A 13522-nucleotide genomic window follows, 5' to 3' on the forward strand; every position below is an offset into this window, starting at 1 on the left:
CAAGCTTCAGTGAGGTTTCTGCAGCTGAACTTATTTAAGGCACAGCAGTAGTTTAATTTCTGGAGCAAGGTTCTATATTTCAGTGTCAAAAACACTTAGACATGGATTGACTTCTGGCAAGTAAATTCTGACTGGAGCTGGAGTTTGGGTGCTAGGAGGGTGATAAATATGGCAAATGTTAACCATGATGCATGATCCTGATTGACTTAGTTTTCCTAACACTTCTCTAAATGCATATCATTTCTCTGTGTAATTCCAGAGATCAGTACTGTCAGTATTCAGGTTTTTTCCATAACTTTTTTTCCTGTGAAAGCAACACCTTCTTTTACTGTCAACTTGTTAATCCACTGTGCTCAATTTGTTCTTTTAGGTCCGAAGGGGAGCCATCGGGGCCCGGTGTGGGCTGGTGTTTGCTTATAATAGTGCTTCAGAGAAGTTCCATGCAGAGGAACACTTCAAAAGATTTGAAAGCTATGACAAGTGGAAGCTGTGGGAATTCAAGCAGTTCTTAAAGAACAGGTATAGGTGGACTTCTTGTAATGAATATCTGGGAAATAATTGTGATATTAGATCTCTTTTTCAGTGTCATTTGAACTGCTGAAAATTGTTCCGAATGACTTAAGAATAATGCATCGTTGAATTGTTACTTGTTTGACTTCAGTGACCCCAGATGTGATGTGTTTGAGGCAATATCTATATAGCTGCTGTTTTCAATATCTTGATTTAAAGACTTGTTTAAAAAGGGATATGACAAAATCCATGCTCTACTGGAGGTGCAGATCACTGATAGCAGAAGCACCTTCTAGGAAGGTCATCTGTTAATTAGCGTTTATTAAATGACTTTCTCAGAACTGTTGCTCAGGAGTGAGGGGAGGCTGGGGACCATGACTAAAAAGATTTCCTTAATTTTCTTACCTTGCACGTGATAGAATTTGTGTGTGTGAAACTTTCCATTGTCTTTCTTCACATCTTTGTAACCATAACATGCAAAAATATTCTGGTAAAATATCAAGAGCTTTGCAGTTTCTTTAAACTTCACAAAGTTTGTTGCGTTCTTTTATACATAGAAGCAGCTGCTCATGTGATGATCTGGGAGATGATGATCCTATTGGCTGGTTTGAAGTGGAAGAAGAATGGGATGAAGTTGATGTCAAAATGCAGGAATGCAGAATTTCCCAAGTAAGGAACCATGAAAATCCATTGAACCAGCTTTTCTCTGTGCTTTGTTGTAATGTCAACTGAAATAAAGTTAATTCTTACGTGTGAGGACAGCTCTTCTGGGTAGAGGTAAAAAGCAGTGGGCTTCTAGTTAAACACAAGCCAACTTTTGTCCTCTGAGTTTTATTCTTTTTCTCTGTATGTACACGTATGTTTAATGCAAAGATATGTGATAATGTGCAGACTGTTGGCTTTATCCTGAGGAGGTATTTCTAAAAAGGATGACATTATTGTTGCTTTGTTCTAATATCTAGACGAATTAACTGCTACATAGTTATGTTTATTCTTTCAGAGCCAGATCCCTTGTTTTAAGGGACAAACAATTACTAAGCAGTTCCGTCAGACTAATTCCCTTGAGGAACGTGGGACTTCTGTTCCTAGAGTGGCTTGAACAAATACAAACCAATACAGGTTTTGATTCGTAGTGTTTAAGTAGGAAACTTTGCTTTTCAGATCCTGCATTTATCTTGGTTCTGGAATGGACTGTTGCTCAGTTTCCCAATCCTTTTGTGTACTGTGGGAATTAGCAGAAGTGGTGGCGCAGTTAAAAGTCAACTGGGAACTTTTCTAAAGCCATCACTACTTGCGGAGGCATCCTGCTGCTGTCTGTGTAACACTTAGTCCCTGAGACTCATGAACACACACAGCTACTTGAGTACATTTGGATTGCAGAACTTGCTGTTCCTTTCAGCTGTGCATTCTGTATCTCACAGTGGACAGATTGCATAAAAGTATGTTTTAAATATTACACATTAATCCTCTGCTTCTAAATGCAGCTAGTAACTTTTTAACCTGCAAAAGTGCTATAACTGTAGAACCAAGGAAGAGAGTATGCAGAATGAATGGAACTGATAATGAATTAACTAACTTTGCAGGTGCTTGTAGAGGTCACAGAACCATCACTGTGACTTTGTTTGGAAGTGGGGAGAGTTTAGGCTCAGTGTTTTAAACTTGTGGAAGTGATTGACAGGGAATAAGGCTTGCTACCCTCAATCCCACCTGTAGTCTTGTCATATGTATGTGCACTCATGTCTTTTAAAGCCAAATGTGTACTAGCTTTTAAAACCAAATCTTGTGCTGTGCTAATATCTTTCTAGTACTTGATGATAAAGTTCTTGTGCACAAGACAAGATACAGCAGAGCGGCTCGGTGTTCAAGGCCTGAATGTTCTTGGGTATCTTCGGCCTATGCGGGATGAGCCCAGTAGGAGCATGAACTGCTTGCAGTGCAGGAAAATGGATGATGATACAGTTTGTGGCACAACTCTTCTCCTGAAGACACTTCATTTCATCCAGCAGCTGGCACAGGACCTGGTATTTTTTCTGCTTAGTTCTTTTTAAGGGTGTACATGCTAAAAGGAATAAGGCTGTTCTAAAACAAATTGTGACTGGCTAAGGAAAATCTTGGTCGTAGGTAATAGCAACTGTTAAAACCATGCTGTGGATGGAAAAAGGGGTTCTGAAGAACAGTGTTCTGTGTGTTTACTGATGTTGGCTAGGAATATGCTCACTTTGGGTCCAGAAAAAGGTTAATAACCATTTTTGAACATCAGGTTACAATGCTGGGTGAAGTAGATGCAACAGGAGGATGCTCTACTGTCTGTTAGGTAATGTTGGTATTTCTGAAGCAAGTGTCGGAAAAATGCATAGAGAGATAGCTAGGAAGGCTGCATAGATTAAAACATATTCTCATCTGAAAAAATTCTGTGGATATCTAGGGTGGGACATATATGGTTAAGAGATATGGCTGGTGTGTGCTGTTGTGTGTCAGCCTGATGTACCTAGTTCTGAGGATACATGTCAAAATCATGTTTTGTTCGTACAGTGCTTGCATCTGTGCCTTTTCAGCTTCCGTTCTGGTCCATGGGCAGTCTCATTTTGGCTATTGCTTTCAATTAAATTACATGGAGAGGTAGAGGTAATGTGAAGTCTTTTGGTGGGGGAGGACTTAGGTATCTAGAAAGAGGAGAGAGAATCCTTATTAGTAGCTCTGTTAAGGGGAAGGTTTCAGCATGAACTGTCACATTGAGACACTGGAGTATCCATGAAGGAACTCGCACTGGAATTCATGGTAGCTGCAAATATATAAGAAACTAGCCTGGTTTAAGCCCACTGCTCAGGGCTTTACTTTTTATAAATGTGTTTTGTATAGAATTAAGTTTTCCAATCCTGCGTTTTCTTTTGCCTTTTTAAGGTTCAGCAGAAGGAGAGTGGATTAAAATACAGGTCATTTTTGGATTTCACAGGCCTTGATTTGCAGCTGTTCTGGAATTTTTACAATAAACTTCACCAAAGGTAAGTAAGTCAGTCACTTCTTTACTGTGTGCTGAAGCACTAAGCTCTGTGTGTATGTATAAATAACGTATGCTTCGTTTAGTTGCAGCAGTTTCTTCTTCCTAAACTACATCATTTACATAAATAACATTTTCCTACTGCTGCCATATGTGGTTTTAACTATAATGTTATGTAGAAGCCTGAGATGTAGATTAATTTAGCCAGTAGCTATACTTTTTTTGTCTATGTGCTCTCTACTCAGTGGTTTTTACCCATCTCAGATAGCAATTTTCATAGCGTTACCTATTTGGTGCAAAAAAAAGCTTCTTTTCTAGTTTTTGCTTCTGTTTGTTCTATGTTTTTTTGCAGCCCAAGGGAAGAATGTATCTTTGCTCAAACACTGCTGTTGCAGCTTCTCCAGAGCTGCTTCTCTGTACTTACTGCAGACAATAAAACTGCTAAACCTCAAGAAACTTCTCAGAGTAAAACATCTGGTCACACAGAAGCTGCAAAAGAGCTTTACAGACATTTGTGTGAAGGTAGTTTATGTTGAATATATTGCCGGTTTTGTCTGTTCTGGCCTGGAAGTGTATCACAACAGTTACAATTTGGGAAAAGATATTTATTCCTAGAGGCCAAGTCAGCTACTGTTCCTTTCTTTCTTGTTCAGGTCAGTGAGTACTAATAAGTCTATCACAGTGAAACTTTCCTGGACCCTATGAAATGTTTTTATAGGCGTTCTGACAACGTGGGGTCTGGAAACAGCTGCAATAGAAAACTTCTTTTGAACATGTCACCTGCTTGAACCAGCAGGGAATGTGATCCTTTAATATTACTGAGGGTTTTATTTCTGGTGTTTCATATAAATACCAGTGATCTTACTAGAAGCTTTAAGGTTTAATGAAACACAGGGAAGATTCTGGAGCCAGCAAAGAGAATTGGAATTACACACTAGATTTCATTGGAAGTAGGATGGTACTCTTTATTAAAGTGTAATTTTTTTTCTGTTAATTCCCTAATAGTCTCCTAAAAAGTCAGCTAAAGATAAACCAGTTCATGTAGAATCTGTCACATCTTGAAAGCTCTGTTGGCTTTGATAGTTGTCAAGCCTTAATGTTCCTAGAATTAATTTACATAGTAAATAAATATATCCTTAGAAAAATCTTTCTTGCTGGAAGTGAAAATGTTTCCCCTCATTTTCTGTGGGTATATTAGGTTTGCAACGGCTTGAAGATGTGTCAAATAACACTTGAATTCGGTTATGCCTCCGACACATCAGATTGAGTATTAATTTGAACTGTAATTTTCTTTCTCCTTTTGTATGAGCAGTAGTGGATATGGGGGACAGTAACTTCATGCCAATGAAGATGCTGAAAGAGGAAGTTAAGAACACCTTACTCAGTGGAGCAGCAATCTTCTTCCCAGATAGACAGACCAGGCGACACCAGCTCTTCACCATGATGGTAAATCATTAAATGAGAAATTGCTTGTTTAGTACCTGTGATCTTTATGCAGAAAAGAGGAAAAATCTGAGTTCCTATTGTCAAATAATCTGTTTTGTCCCATTAAAGTAAAAACCTTCCTTTCTTTTTCTTCTTTGCCTTTTTTTACCCTCCCCCTTCTTTCTCTCTGCAGCTTATTCAAAAAAAGAGGAGCTAACCCTGTTTTTCTTACCAGAAATGAATAGTAGAACGCAGAAATTAGAATCCTTTCTCACAGAGGAGGGAAACAGAACATAGCACAAAAATAAATCTCTTTCCTTTTCTAGAAAAACATCACAGAGCAAGAACATAAGCAATCTGTGCATCTGGCCTTCAGATCCTTGTGTACTCACTTCAGGTAAGGGGTCCTGAGATGGAAAAGAATTGCCTGATACCCAACAGCTGTGAATAAGTTCATATTTAATTGGTTTTAGAAATGTTATTCCCCTGGAAAATAATTCTCAAAAGAACTCAACTGTCTTTTGCTTTAGAGAGGAAAACACTACTATTTAATATGTTTATTAATGGAATAACTGTCTAAAACATTGCCCAGTGTTTGTGCTGCTTCACAGTATATTGCTTAGACTCCTCGTAGGCTGTCTTCCAATTTTTGTATTTGATTGTCCATGGTGATGGTTGATATTGTTTTAATTAGTCTGGAGTCATCAGAACCCAAATTTTGATTTCATAGTGATTATACAGTAGGATCTCTATGGATGTATCACAATGATAACTAAATTTGTGTTTTGGAACTGTGCTGTTTGTTATTGGTTAGTAAGAAGATTTTTGTTCTGTAGTGATCAAGATCCAGGTGGACTCCTGTTATTACCAGAGAAAGGAGTTTCTGAAAATCTTGACATAAGTGAAGTGCTGTCAGTCATGGATACCCTTCTGCTAGTGGCAGCAAGAGAGGTAACTGTACTTGCACTGTTCATCTTCCTACTTCTTTGCTGTAGTTTTTGTATGCATTGAAACACAAGCTGCATGCCCAAGGTGTGTGTTAAAGAAATGGCTTTCCTGTCCTGGATAAAACTTTTCATGGTTGTTCAACTCTGTAGGGTTAGATTTTTCCAACCAATTGAAGTATTTTCCTTTAGGCAGTAATGTTTCATTATAATAGAGTAACTAATGTGTAAGATGAGGTATTTTTCTGTAGTGTTGAAAAGACTTTATGGCACACTAGCCACACTAGGAAGCAGAACTAATCATCACATATTGAGAGCTTAGAATTGGTCATGACACTAAAGAAGGTGTAAGTGAAGGAAGCTCATTTACATATACAGAAAAAATGTGCTGAGAACATGGACTGACTCATATGTAGCTATCCCTACTTAAAATTGTGATTTATCACAACAAAACCACATCAGTTGCTTCGTGACATTATATGCTGCTTGTCAGTTGCATTGAATCTTCTTTTTGTGGCGTGAGTGGGATGATAATGTCCATCACAGTTGACTTAGTACATATGGTATGTAATTCTGCAGCAGAAGAGAATATCCTTTTGTTACATTCTTTTTCAGTGTGAAATGATGATGCTGGATGTTGCGCAGCAAGAGAGTGGCACAGTCTTGTCTTCCTTATTCTGGTCTGTTCAAGGCAGCCTCCTTTCATGGTGCTACCTGCAACTTAAGGGTAGTGATAATTCAGCCAAGGATCATGCAGTAGAAATCCTTAAAAACTGTAAGTGCTGGGATTGAATACAAAATTTATGGTGTGATACAGGGCTTTAAAATGTGATTTTACAGATTGCAGTATAACAAGGGTTCAGCAGTGCTTGCCTGGAGCATATTCATAACTATCGGAGCATTTCTGATCACTCTGGGAAAGAATTTGTAGGCATATTAAGCAATTCAGAATTTTAGTTATACTGCTAATGTGATGTTGGGAGAATCTTCAGCAAACATGTCAAAAACCCCCACCCAAACAACAAACAGTTACACTTTTATTTGGGTATACTGGTTTCTTTAAATGTCCCTTAGTTTGATAAGCCTTTCTGTGGTGATTACGTATTTTCCTTGATGTTTGTGAAAGCAAGAAGACAGGAACTTACTTAAGAAGCTGGGCATTTCTAAGGGGTATTTTGCTACAGTGGTTTTGTTTTGTTTTGTTTTGTTTTTTAAATGCAGCAGCTCAATATTAAGTAAATTGGACTAGGAAGTGTAATTTTATGTAAAGTTACTTCATATTTGTCATTTGTGTATAAATAAGCTTTTTTTTGAGTTCCTGTCTTGCATCTAAAAATAGAGTAAAGCTATAGCTAACACTGACTAGCCTCACTTGTTACTTGAGCTGCTGTATTTAAGCTTCTCTGTAGGAAGGCTACTGAATACCCTGAGATTATTGAAACAGTCTTGGAGTGTTTGAGTAAGTTACTCATCACTCAACTTTTTTGTAATATCGTTGCTAAGCATGGCTTGTTTCCACAATAGAAATACCACAGAAAATTTCTCTGAACTGTTTTCACTCTTGAGTATCACTGCCTTGGGGCAGCAGATGCCTTTTCTGCTGTCTGTCCTCTTGTGCACATCACCACGCACTAAAGTGTTTGATAAAGCAGGTTGTGGTAGCAAATCCTTAAGGTGGCTATTAAGGGTTTTTTTTCTCTTTAGATGTGGGCCAGTTCCTGTCAAATATCAGAACGATTTTGCAGTCACTTTTATCTCAATATAGTGGCAAAACAATAGTAGAAAAAATAAGTAACTCTGTCTTTGCTATGGCAACTCGTCAGCTGGTAAGTGAACATCGGGGTTTTGTACTATTCCCGGGTAGTACGGCTGTGGTGATGCGCATCGTCATGAGATCTGTGCTTTCTCCTAGGTCATCTTCCTGTTGGATTTTTGCACTTTAGACATTCCGTACTGTACTCTTCTGCAGGGATTCAGCACTTTGATAGAACCACTGAAAAGCCTTTGTAGTGAGCCTCATAAGGTAACTAAGGATACAGGCACTAATAAGTACAGTGAAACAAAAGCAAAATTGCAAGAGAGACATGGAGAACTCTGGTGATTCTATTGGTGAGCGTTTGAAAGGGGCTAGAAAGCTTCTAAAATCATGGGTTGTGTAACGAAATGTAGAGTGAAGACCTAGAAATATATCTGTACTGATACAGAAGATGAGCAAAGTGACCAGAAAGTTCAACTGGAATGGCAAGCATAGAAGTTAGATAGGAAAGGGGATTCTGAGAATGAAGAGGAAAATAGATTAAAAATAGTATGTGTCTAACACTTTTAGATTCATTGCTTGTGGTGATGGAATTCAAGTCTGTATGTCTGTAGCATAGATCCTTAAATCTGCATTAGTCATCTAGGCTCTCTTGTTGTTACCTTTGGCGTAACTTGTAGGCACTTCTGGCATGAGACTGTCTGCTCTGAGTTTAGCTTCAGAAGTGCTTCCTCACCATTATTATTAAGGGTGTCTTTATCACTAGTTTGTGTAGCCTTTTAAATGCCACTTTGTATGTACATCTGGCAACTTGAAAGTATAGACACACAAATCTAGTGTGATAATATTTCAGATTTTTTTTTTTGAATGCTTTACATTTGTATCTCAAGAATACATCTTTGTCCTACAGATGGAAATGGAGAGCTGGCAGCAAGAACAGCCTGTGGTACTGAGAACATGGACGATGGAATCGCCTCATAACTATGAAAATAATTGCCATGAGGTCTCAGTCTTCCTATGTCATGGGGCAACTTACTTTGAGGTGGAATTTGATGAAAAATGTGAAACTGAAAGGAGGTAATTTGGTCTTGTGTTGTTTTAGATTCCAGTATCTACCCGCAGAGAAGCAATTCATGTTTCAATGTGCAAGGAGTACTTCCTGTGCTCCAAGCATGCCATTTAAATTTCTTCATTGTTCTGTGTAATCTAGAATCTGTATTTTGAGTGACTTCTTATGGCAAATGTGCAGGCATGCTGTTCATACAAATTTTGCTTCCTTTGGTCTTAGTCTGTTTTGTAATACTGCTGTGACCACCACAGTTTGTGCTTGAGGGATTTATTTTGCCCTCTTTAGGCAAAACTATTGGCTTGGTTTCTCTTGGCAACATATCCAGCTACTGCTTAGTTAAGGCATATGCTAGATGCTAAAATTAGCACCCATTACCAGTTCTGAAGGGTTGGGAAAGTTCTGTAGGAAAGCAGGTCTGTGTTTGCTAGAACTTGCATTGAAACATGAGGTAAATCCTTAACAGTGATGTGAAGTGATGCAGGTGTGGTTCAGAAAGATGTGACAGCTCAGAGGCAGCGCTTCTGAAAATCCAAGAGCAAACATTTTCCCAAAAACCTTAAAAAGTAAATTTGGAAGTAATGAATTGCAATTTTCACAGGTATGATTACCTGGAGTTTACTGATGCAAGAGGTGCAAAAACTCGTTATGATACAAAGGTTGGCACTGACAAGTGGCCTAAGGTGAGCACCTTTTACAATTCTGAACCAAGTGATATATCCAGTCTCTAGGAAATTATTATGATTCTTGTGGGGAAAACCTATTGTGTAAAATGATGTGTGCTTTTGTGTGTGTGTGTCTAGTCCCTCGCGGGAGGTGAGGAAGGAAGTTTTCAGTGATGCAATTAAAGGGAGTGAATGAGTAATAATCCCTCTTTGTTGCTGTTATTGAAGGGGCAGTCAGTCAAAATGAAAAGTAATAATCATAGAATCACAGAATTAGTGTAACTGCTGCAACCACATGGGTAAAACTTAGTTGTTGATGCTCAGCCCTCGCAATTTTTTACATTGTGAGACAACTGTAGTGCTCCCTGTGGCTAAGCTTTTTCTTCAGTGACACCTGCTTAAATGGGATGCTTCTCTATGGCTTTATGGCTCTGACATCTAAAGCTCCATCATCTATAAAATTTCTCATTAAGCTATTAAAGTTTACCTGCTTAGTATTGTGGGTGTCTCATTCAGATGGTGGGGGAGGTTAGATCAGTTATGGACAGAACATAATACTGAAAAACCACAGTTGCTGAAGGAAATTCATTACCCTGAAACGTCTTCTTGTCATCTACATTTGGCAAAATGACTGTTTTGTTGCTCTGTAGAAAGTGACCTTTAAGGCTGGCCCACGGCTGCAGTTTCTCTTTCACTCTGACAGCAGTAATAATGAGTGGGGCTACAAGTTTTCCGTCACTGCTTACGGCCTACCAGATGTCGCCGTTTCTTGGGGCTTGGATTTACAGCTTCTTGTATGCCGGTTGATGGGGCGCTTGGCTTCCCGAAGTATGGCCCTGAAATCTCTCCGAGGTGAGTGCATTGAATAATAGTTCCAGAATTGCGATGCCAAGAGGAGATATAAGGTCCTTGTGTTTCAAATCCCCAGCGAAAATGAAGTTCCATTTTTGTTTCTCTCTTGACTCAAGATGAAACACAAGATGAACATTTGGTATTCATTTAAATTTGGATTCACAAATTAAGTTTGGCTAATCCCAGAAGTTAACTAAACTTAGGATTTGGGCCACTGAAGACAAATAAAATACAAAATAGGAGATGAGTGCCATAAGAAATTGAAAAAAATGAGAGATGTTTGGTTTTAATTTCAAACCCAGGACACTTCCATGTAGCTTCCTAAATCTGAAGTCATTCACCACTTGGAAAAAGGTTAAGCAAGGCTAAAGAGTTCTTGCTGCAATCAGGTGGTCAGTGCTTAACTTGGAAAAGTAGGCAGATACTTAGCCGTAGATTTTGGGAACTAATGGGAGAATCAACCAGGTTGGAAAACTCCTTTAAGATCCTTAAGTCCAACTGTTCTCCAGCACTGCCAAGGCCACCACTAACCCATGTCACTGAGGGCCTCATCAGCACTGTTTGGAAATGCTTCTGGGGATGGTGACTCCACCACTGCCCTGGGCAGCCTGCTCCAATGCCCGAGTGCCCTTTCAATGAAGACATTGTTCCTAATATCCAGTCTAAACCTCCCCTGGAGCAGCTTGAGGCAGTTTCATCTTGTCCCATCACTTCTTCCTTGGGAGAAGAGACCAGCCACCTCCTAATTGAAGTGTTCTTATCATAGAATATTTTCTTCCTTTCTTAATATGAGAATGCTCGTACAGCAGATTATTAAGTCTTTTGTAGGACAAAAAGCTTTTAAACTCACTTGCAAATTGGGAAATTTCTGTGGTTTTACATACAATGAAAATGTTTAATTTAAAGCTCTTCCATAATGTAACAGCCTGTCACTGCAAGATAAAAATTTGATGCTATCATTATAGCATTAAAGAAGGACTACATCAGTTTTCTGCATCACATTAGAGAAACAGAAGTTAGAGAATATAGTTAAATTACTTGTTCAGAAGATTTGCATTACTCTTTTTTTTTCCCTACTGGATATTTAATATTTATTGTTTTCACCAATCTGTAAAAATGAGCAAAAATATTTAACTGGTGTGTGTGTGTGTGTGTGTGTTCTGAATTTCTTGCAGAGCTAGGTAGTGAAGCAGATTTGCCTCCTTTGAAAGTAACAGCAGTCCTTAATTCTCCTCTGTGGAAACCTGTGTTCAGGCATCAGATGTGTCCTGAGGCACTCCTGGGAGCCAGTCAAAGCAGTAGGCTGCACCAAGATAAAAAAGAGGTACTCTGCACCACTGCTTTTGTTTCACTAGCGTGAAATTCCTGTGTATCACACAGCTTCATTCAGACTTAGTTGCTGTGTTCTTCTGCTGAAGTTGTCGTCACTTGTGCTGTTTAATTCCAGTATCAAGGAGGAAAGAAACTGTTGTTCTGTGCCCTTTATTAGTTGCCATTTTCACAGCATGGTTGGGATTCAAAGATCATCTAATTCACCACCTGTGCCTTGGGTGGGGACATTTTTTGTTAGATCAGGTTGCTCAACTGCAGTAGATACACTGCAAGGTGATCTAACTGTAGAAATGGGCTGCAACAGTTCTCAGGTGTTATTAAAGTAAATGTTTTCTATCATTCTTTCCAGGCTGGGAGCTCTCACCAAGATGACTGCCGTAACTTTCTTATCGACTTTGCAAAATCAGATCCTGCCCAGGACTTCAGTGGGCAAAAATCTGAACTTTTCAAAGGATTTACACAGGCATGTAAAAAACAGACCCCAAAGACAGATATAGTTGCTGGTTCTACTGTTGATCAAGCTGTGAACTCAACATTTGCTGCTTTGGTGTATCTCACTCCAGATTTATATGAGAAGCTTCAAAAATATGGTAACTCTAATATTATTAGACTATCTTAATAATGAGGACTTAAAGTTTGTAAAAGTTTATCTTATAGCTCAATTTGTAGATTCTGAAAAATCAGTTTAGTGTGACAATTTCTAAACAGATACAGAGTATAAATTCATCATTTAGGTAGACTAGGTAAGCCTTACCTCTAGAGTATTTAGTCTTTATTCATACATGCTTTTACCTTCAGAGCTCTGTCCAAATATTAATAACCATCATAAGCTATTACCAAGACTTATAAGGATATACCTAAAGAGAGTAGTGATGTTCTTTTGGGGTTTTAATTCAGAACAATGTGGTTTCCAGTGGTTAGAGATTTAGATATAATTTTCCACTCTCACTGTACCTTTCCTAAAAAGCCATCACCAACTTGTATATGTTTCTAAATGTTTGAGGTGGAGGAGGCGTGAATTACCTCCCACAATGTTACACTGTGGAAACTAACCTTGGTATTCTCCATGTTAAATAGATGTCTTTATATACATGTATGATGTCTGTTGTATTACAACTGATAGATTTTTCAGTAGGCAAAATGAACGACTGTTTAACTTACAGCACCCTTCCATTAAGCTTATTGATATGTTTGAAGTGTTGGATAATAAGGTGGTACTTGGTTTTGAAAGGTTTCATTTTAGGCTTTCACTTTCTGTCACAACTTTGAAGCTAAACAGCTTACTTGTTGAGCTATAAAATTATGGGTGAAAATGATTGACACAAAGACTGACTTGATGACTAAAGTGGTTATTGCCTTTAGTCATTTTGTGTGTGTCTGACAATTGATCTAATTTCTGAGTAAGACTGAAAACTCTGATAGCTCAGGAAAATATTAGTGAATGGAAAAGACATTCAGCCTACTATTATGTTAATAGCTTTATCTGTCAGTCTTGCTGGGCCAGGCTGAGTTCAGGGCCCATGTTCACCTATGCCATATGAATTATGTACAAGCGATGCTGGAAAGAAGGGGGAAATAGGAGAGGAAAGACACTAAATAGGAATGTCTTTTTCTGCATAGTCATTGTAAGGCCACTTTTGATGGAAACTGTTTTGTCAGGTCTTTAATTTTTATGAATTCATCTTTCTAGAAATTCATAGCATAAAATAGACAAAAAAGCCTGGTAACTAAATGCATCTATAGAGTTTTAAGTTAATACTAACATTTCTTGATTATACTGAGATGACTTTACGTTAGTAATATTTGTGTGTATAGGAAGAGGTTTATATTATCCATGACTGTAGGCATCAATTTTGGGAAGAGAAGAGAAAGATGTTCATAATTTAACTTTGCAAATAACTCTGTCAAGGTGCAGTTTACGTATTTAAGGCATATGAAAGTTGTCAGGTTTTATTCCTTATTTTTCTTACAGGC

General features: G+C 38.3%; 1 protein-coding gene across 3 annotated transcripts in view; it reads left to right on the forward strand.

The window, feature by feature from the left end:
* The window catches only part of ZZEF1 (zinc finger ZZ-type and EF-hand domain containing 1), a 59072-nt gene that overhangs the window by 14609 nt on the left and 30941 nt on the right, over positions 1 to 13522 (forward strand). For all 3 annotated transcript variants that reach the window (XM_080630327.1, XM_080630329.1, XM_080630328.1), the window contains 16 exons: positions 371 to 519; positions 1068 to 1179; positions 2316 to 2531; positions 3412 to 3512; positions 3861 to 4030; positions 4821 to 4954; positions 5260 to 5330; positions 5770 to 5884; positions 6493 to 6652; positions 7582 to 7703; positions 7790 to 7900; positions 8544 to 8710; positions 9301 to 9382; positions 10015 to 10216; positions 11392 to 11540; positions 11898 to 12138. In XM_080630327.1, the coding sequence (XP_080486453.1) occupies positions 371 to 519; positions 1068 to 1179; positions 2316 to 2531; positions 3412 to 3512; positions 3861 to 4030; positions 4821 to 4954; positions 5260 to 5330; positions 5770 to 5884; positions 6493 to 6652; positions 7582 to 7703; positions 7790 to 7900; positions 8544 to 8710; positions 9301 to 9382; positions 10015 to 10216; positions 11392 to 11540; positions 11898 to 12138 (2302 nt within the window). The remainder of the gene's footprint in view (positions 1 to 370; positions 520 to 1067; positions 1180 to 2315; positions 2532 to 3411; positions 3513 to 3860; positions 4031 to 4820; positions 4955 to 5259; positions 5331 to 5769; positions 5885 to 6492; positions 6653 to 7581; positions 7704 to 7789; positions 7901 to 8543; positions 8711 to 9300; positions 9383 to 10014; positions 10217 to 11391; positions 11541 to 11897; positions 12139 to 13522) is intronic.

This window comes from Psittacula echo (genome assembly GCF_963264785.1).
Source record: "Psittacula echo genome assembly, chromosome: 15".
NCBI lineage: Eukaryota > Metazoa > Chordata > Aves > Psittaciformes > Psittacidae > Psittacula > Psittacula echo.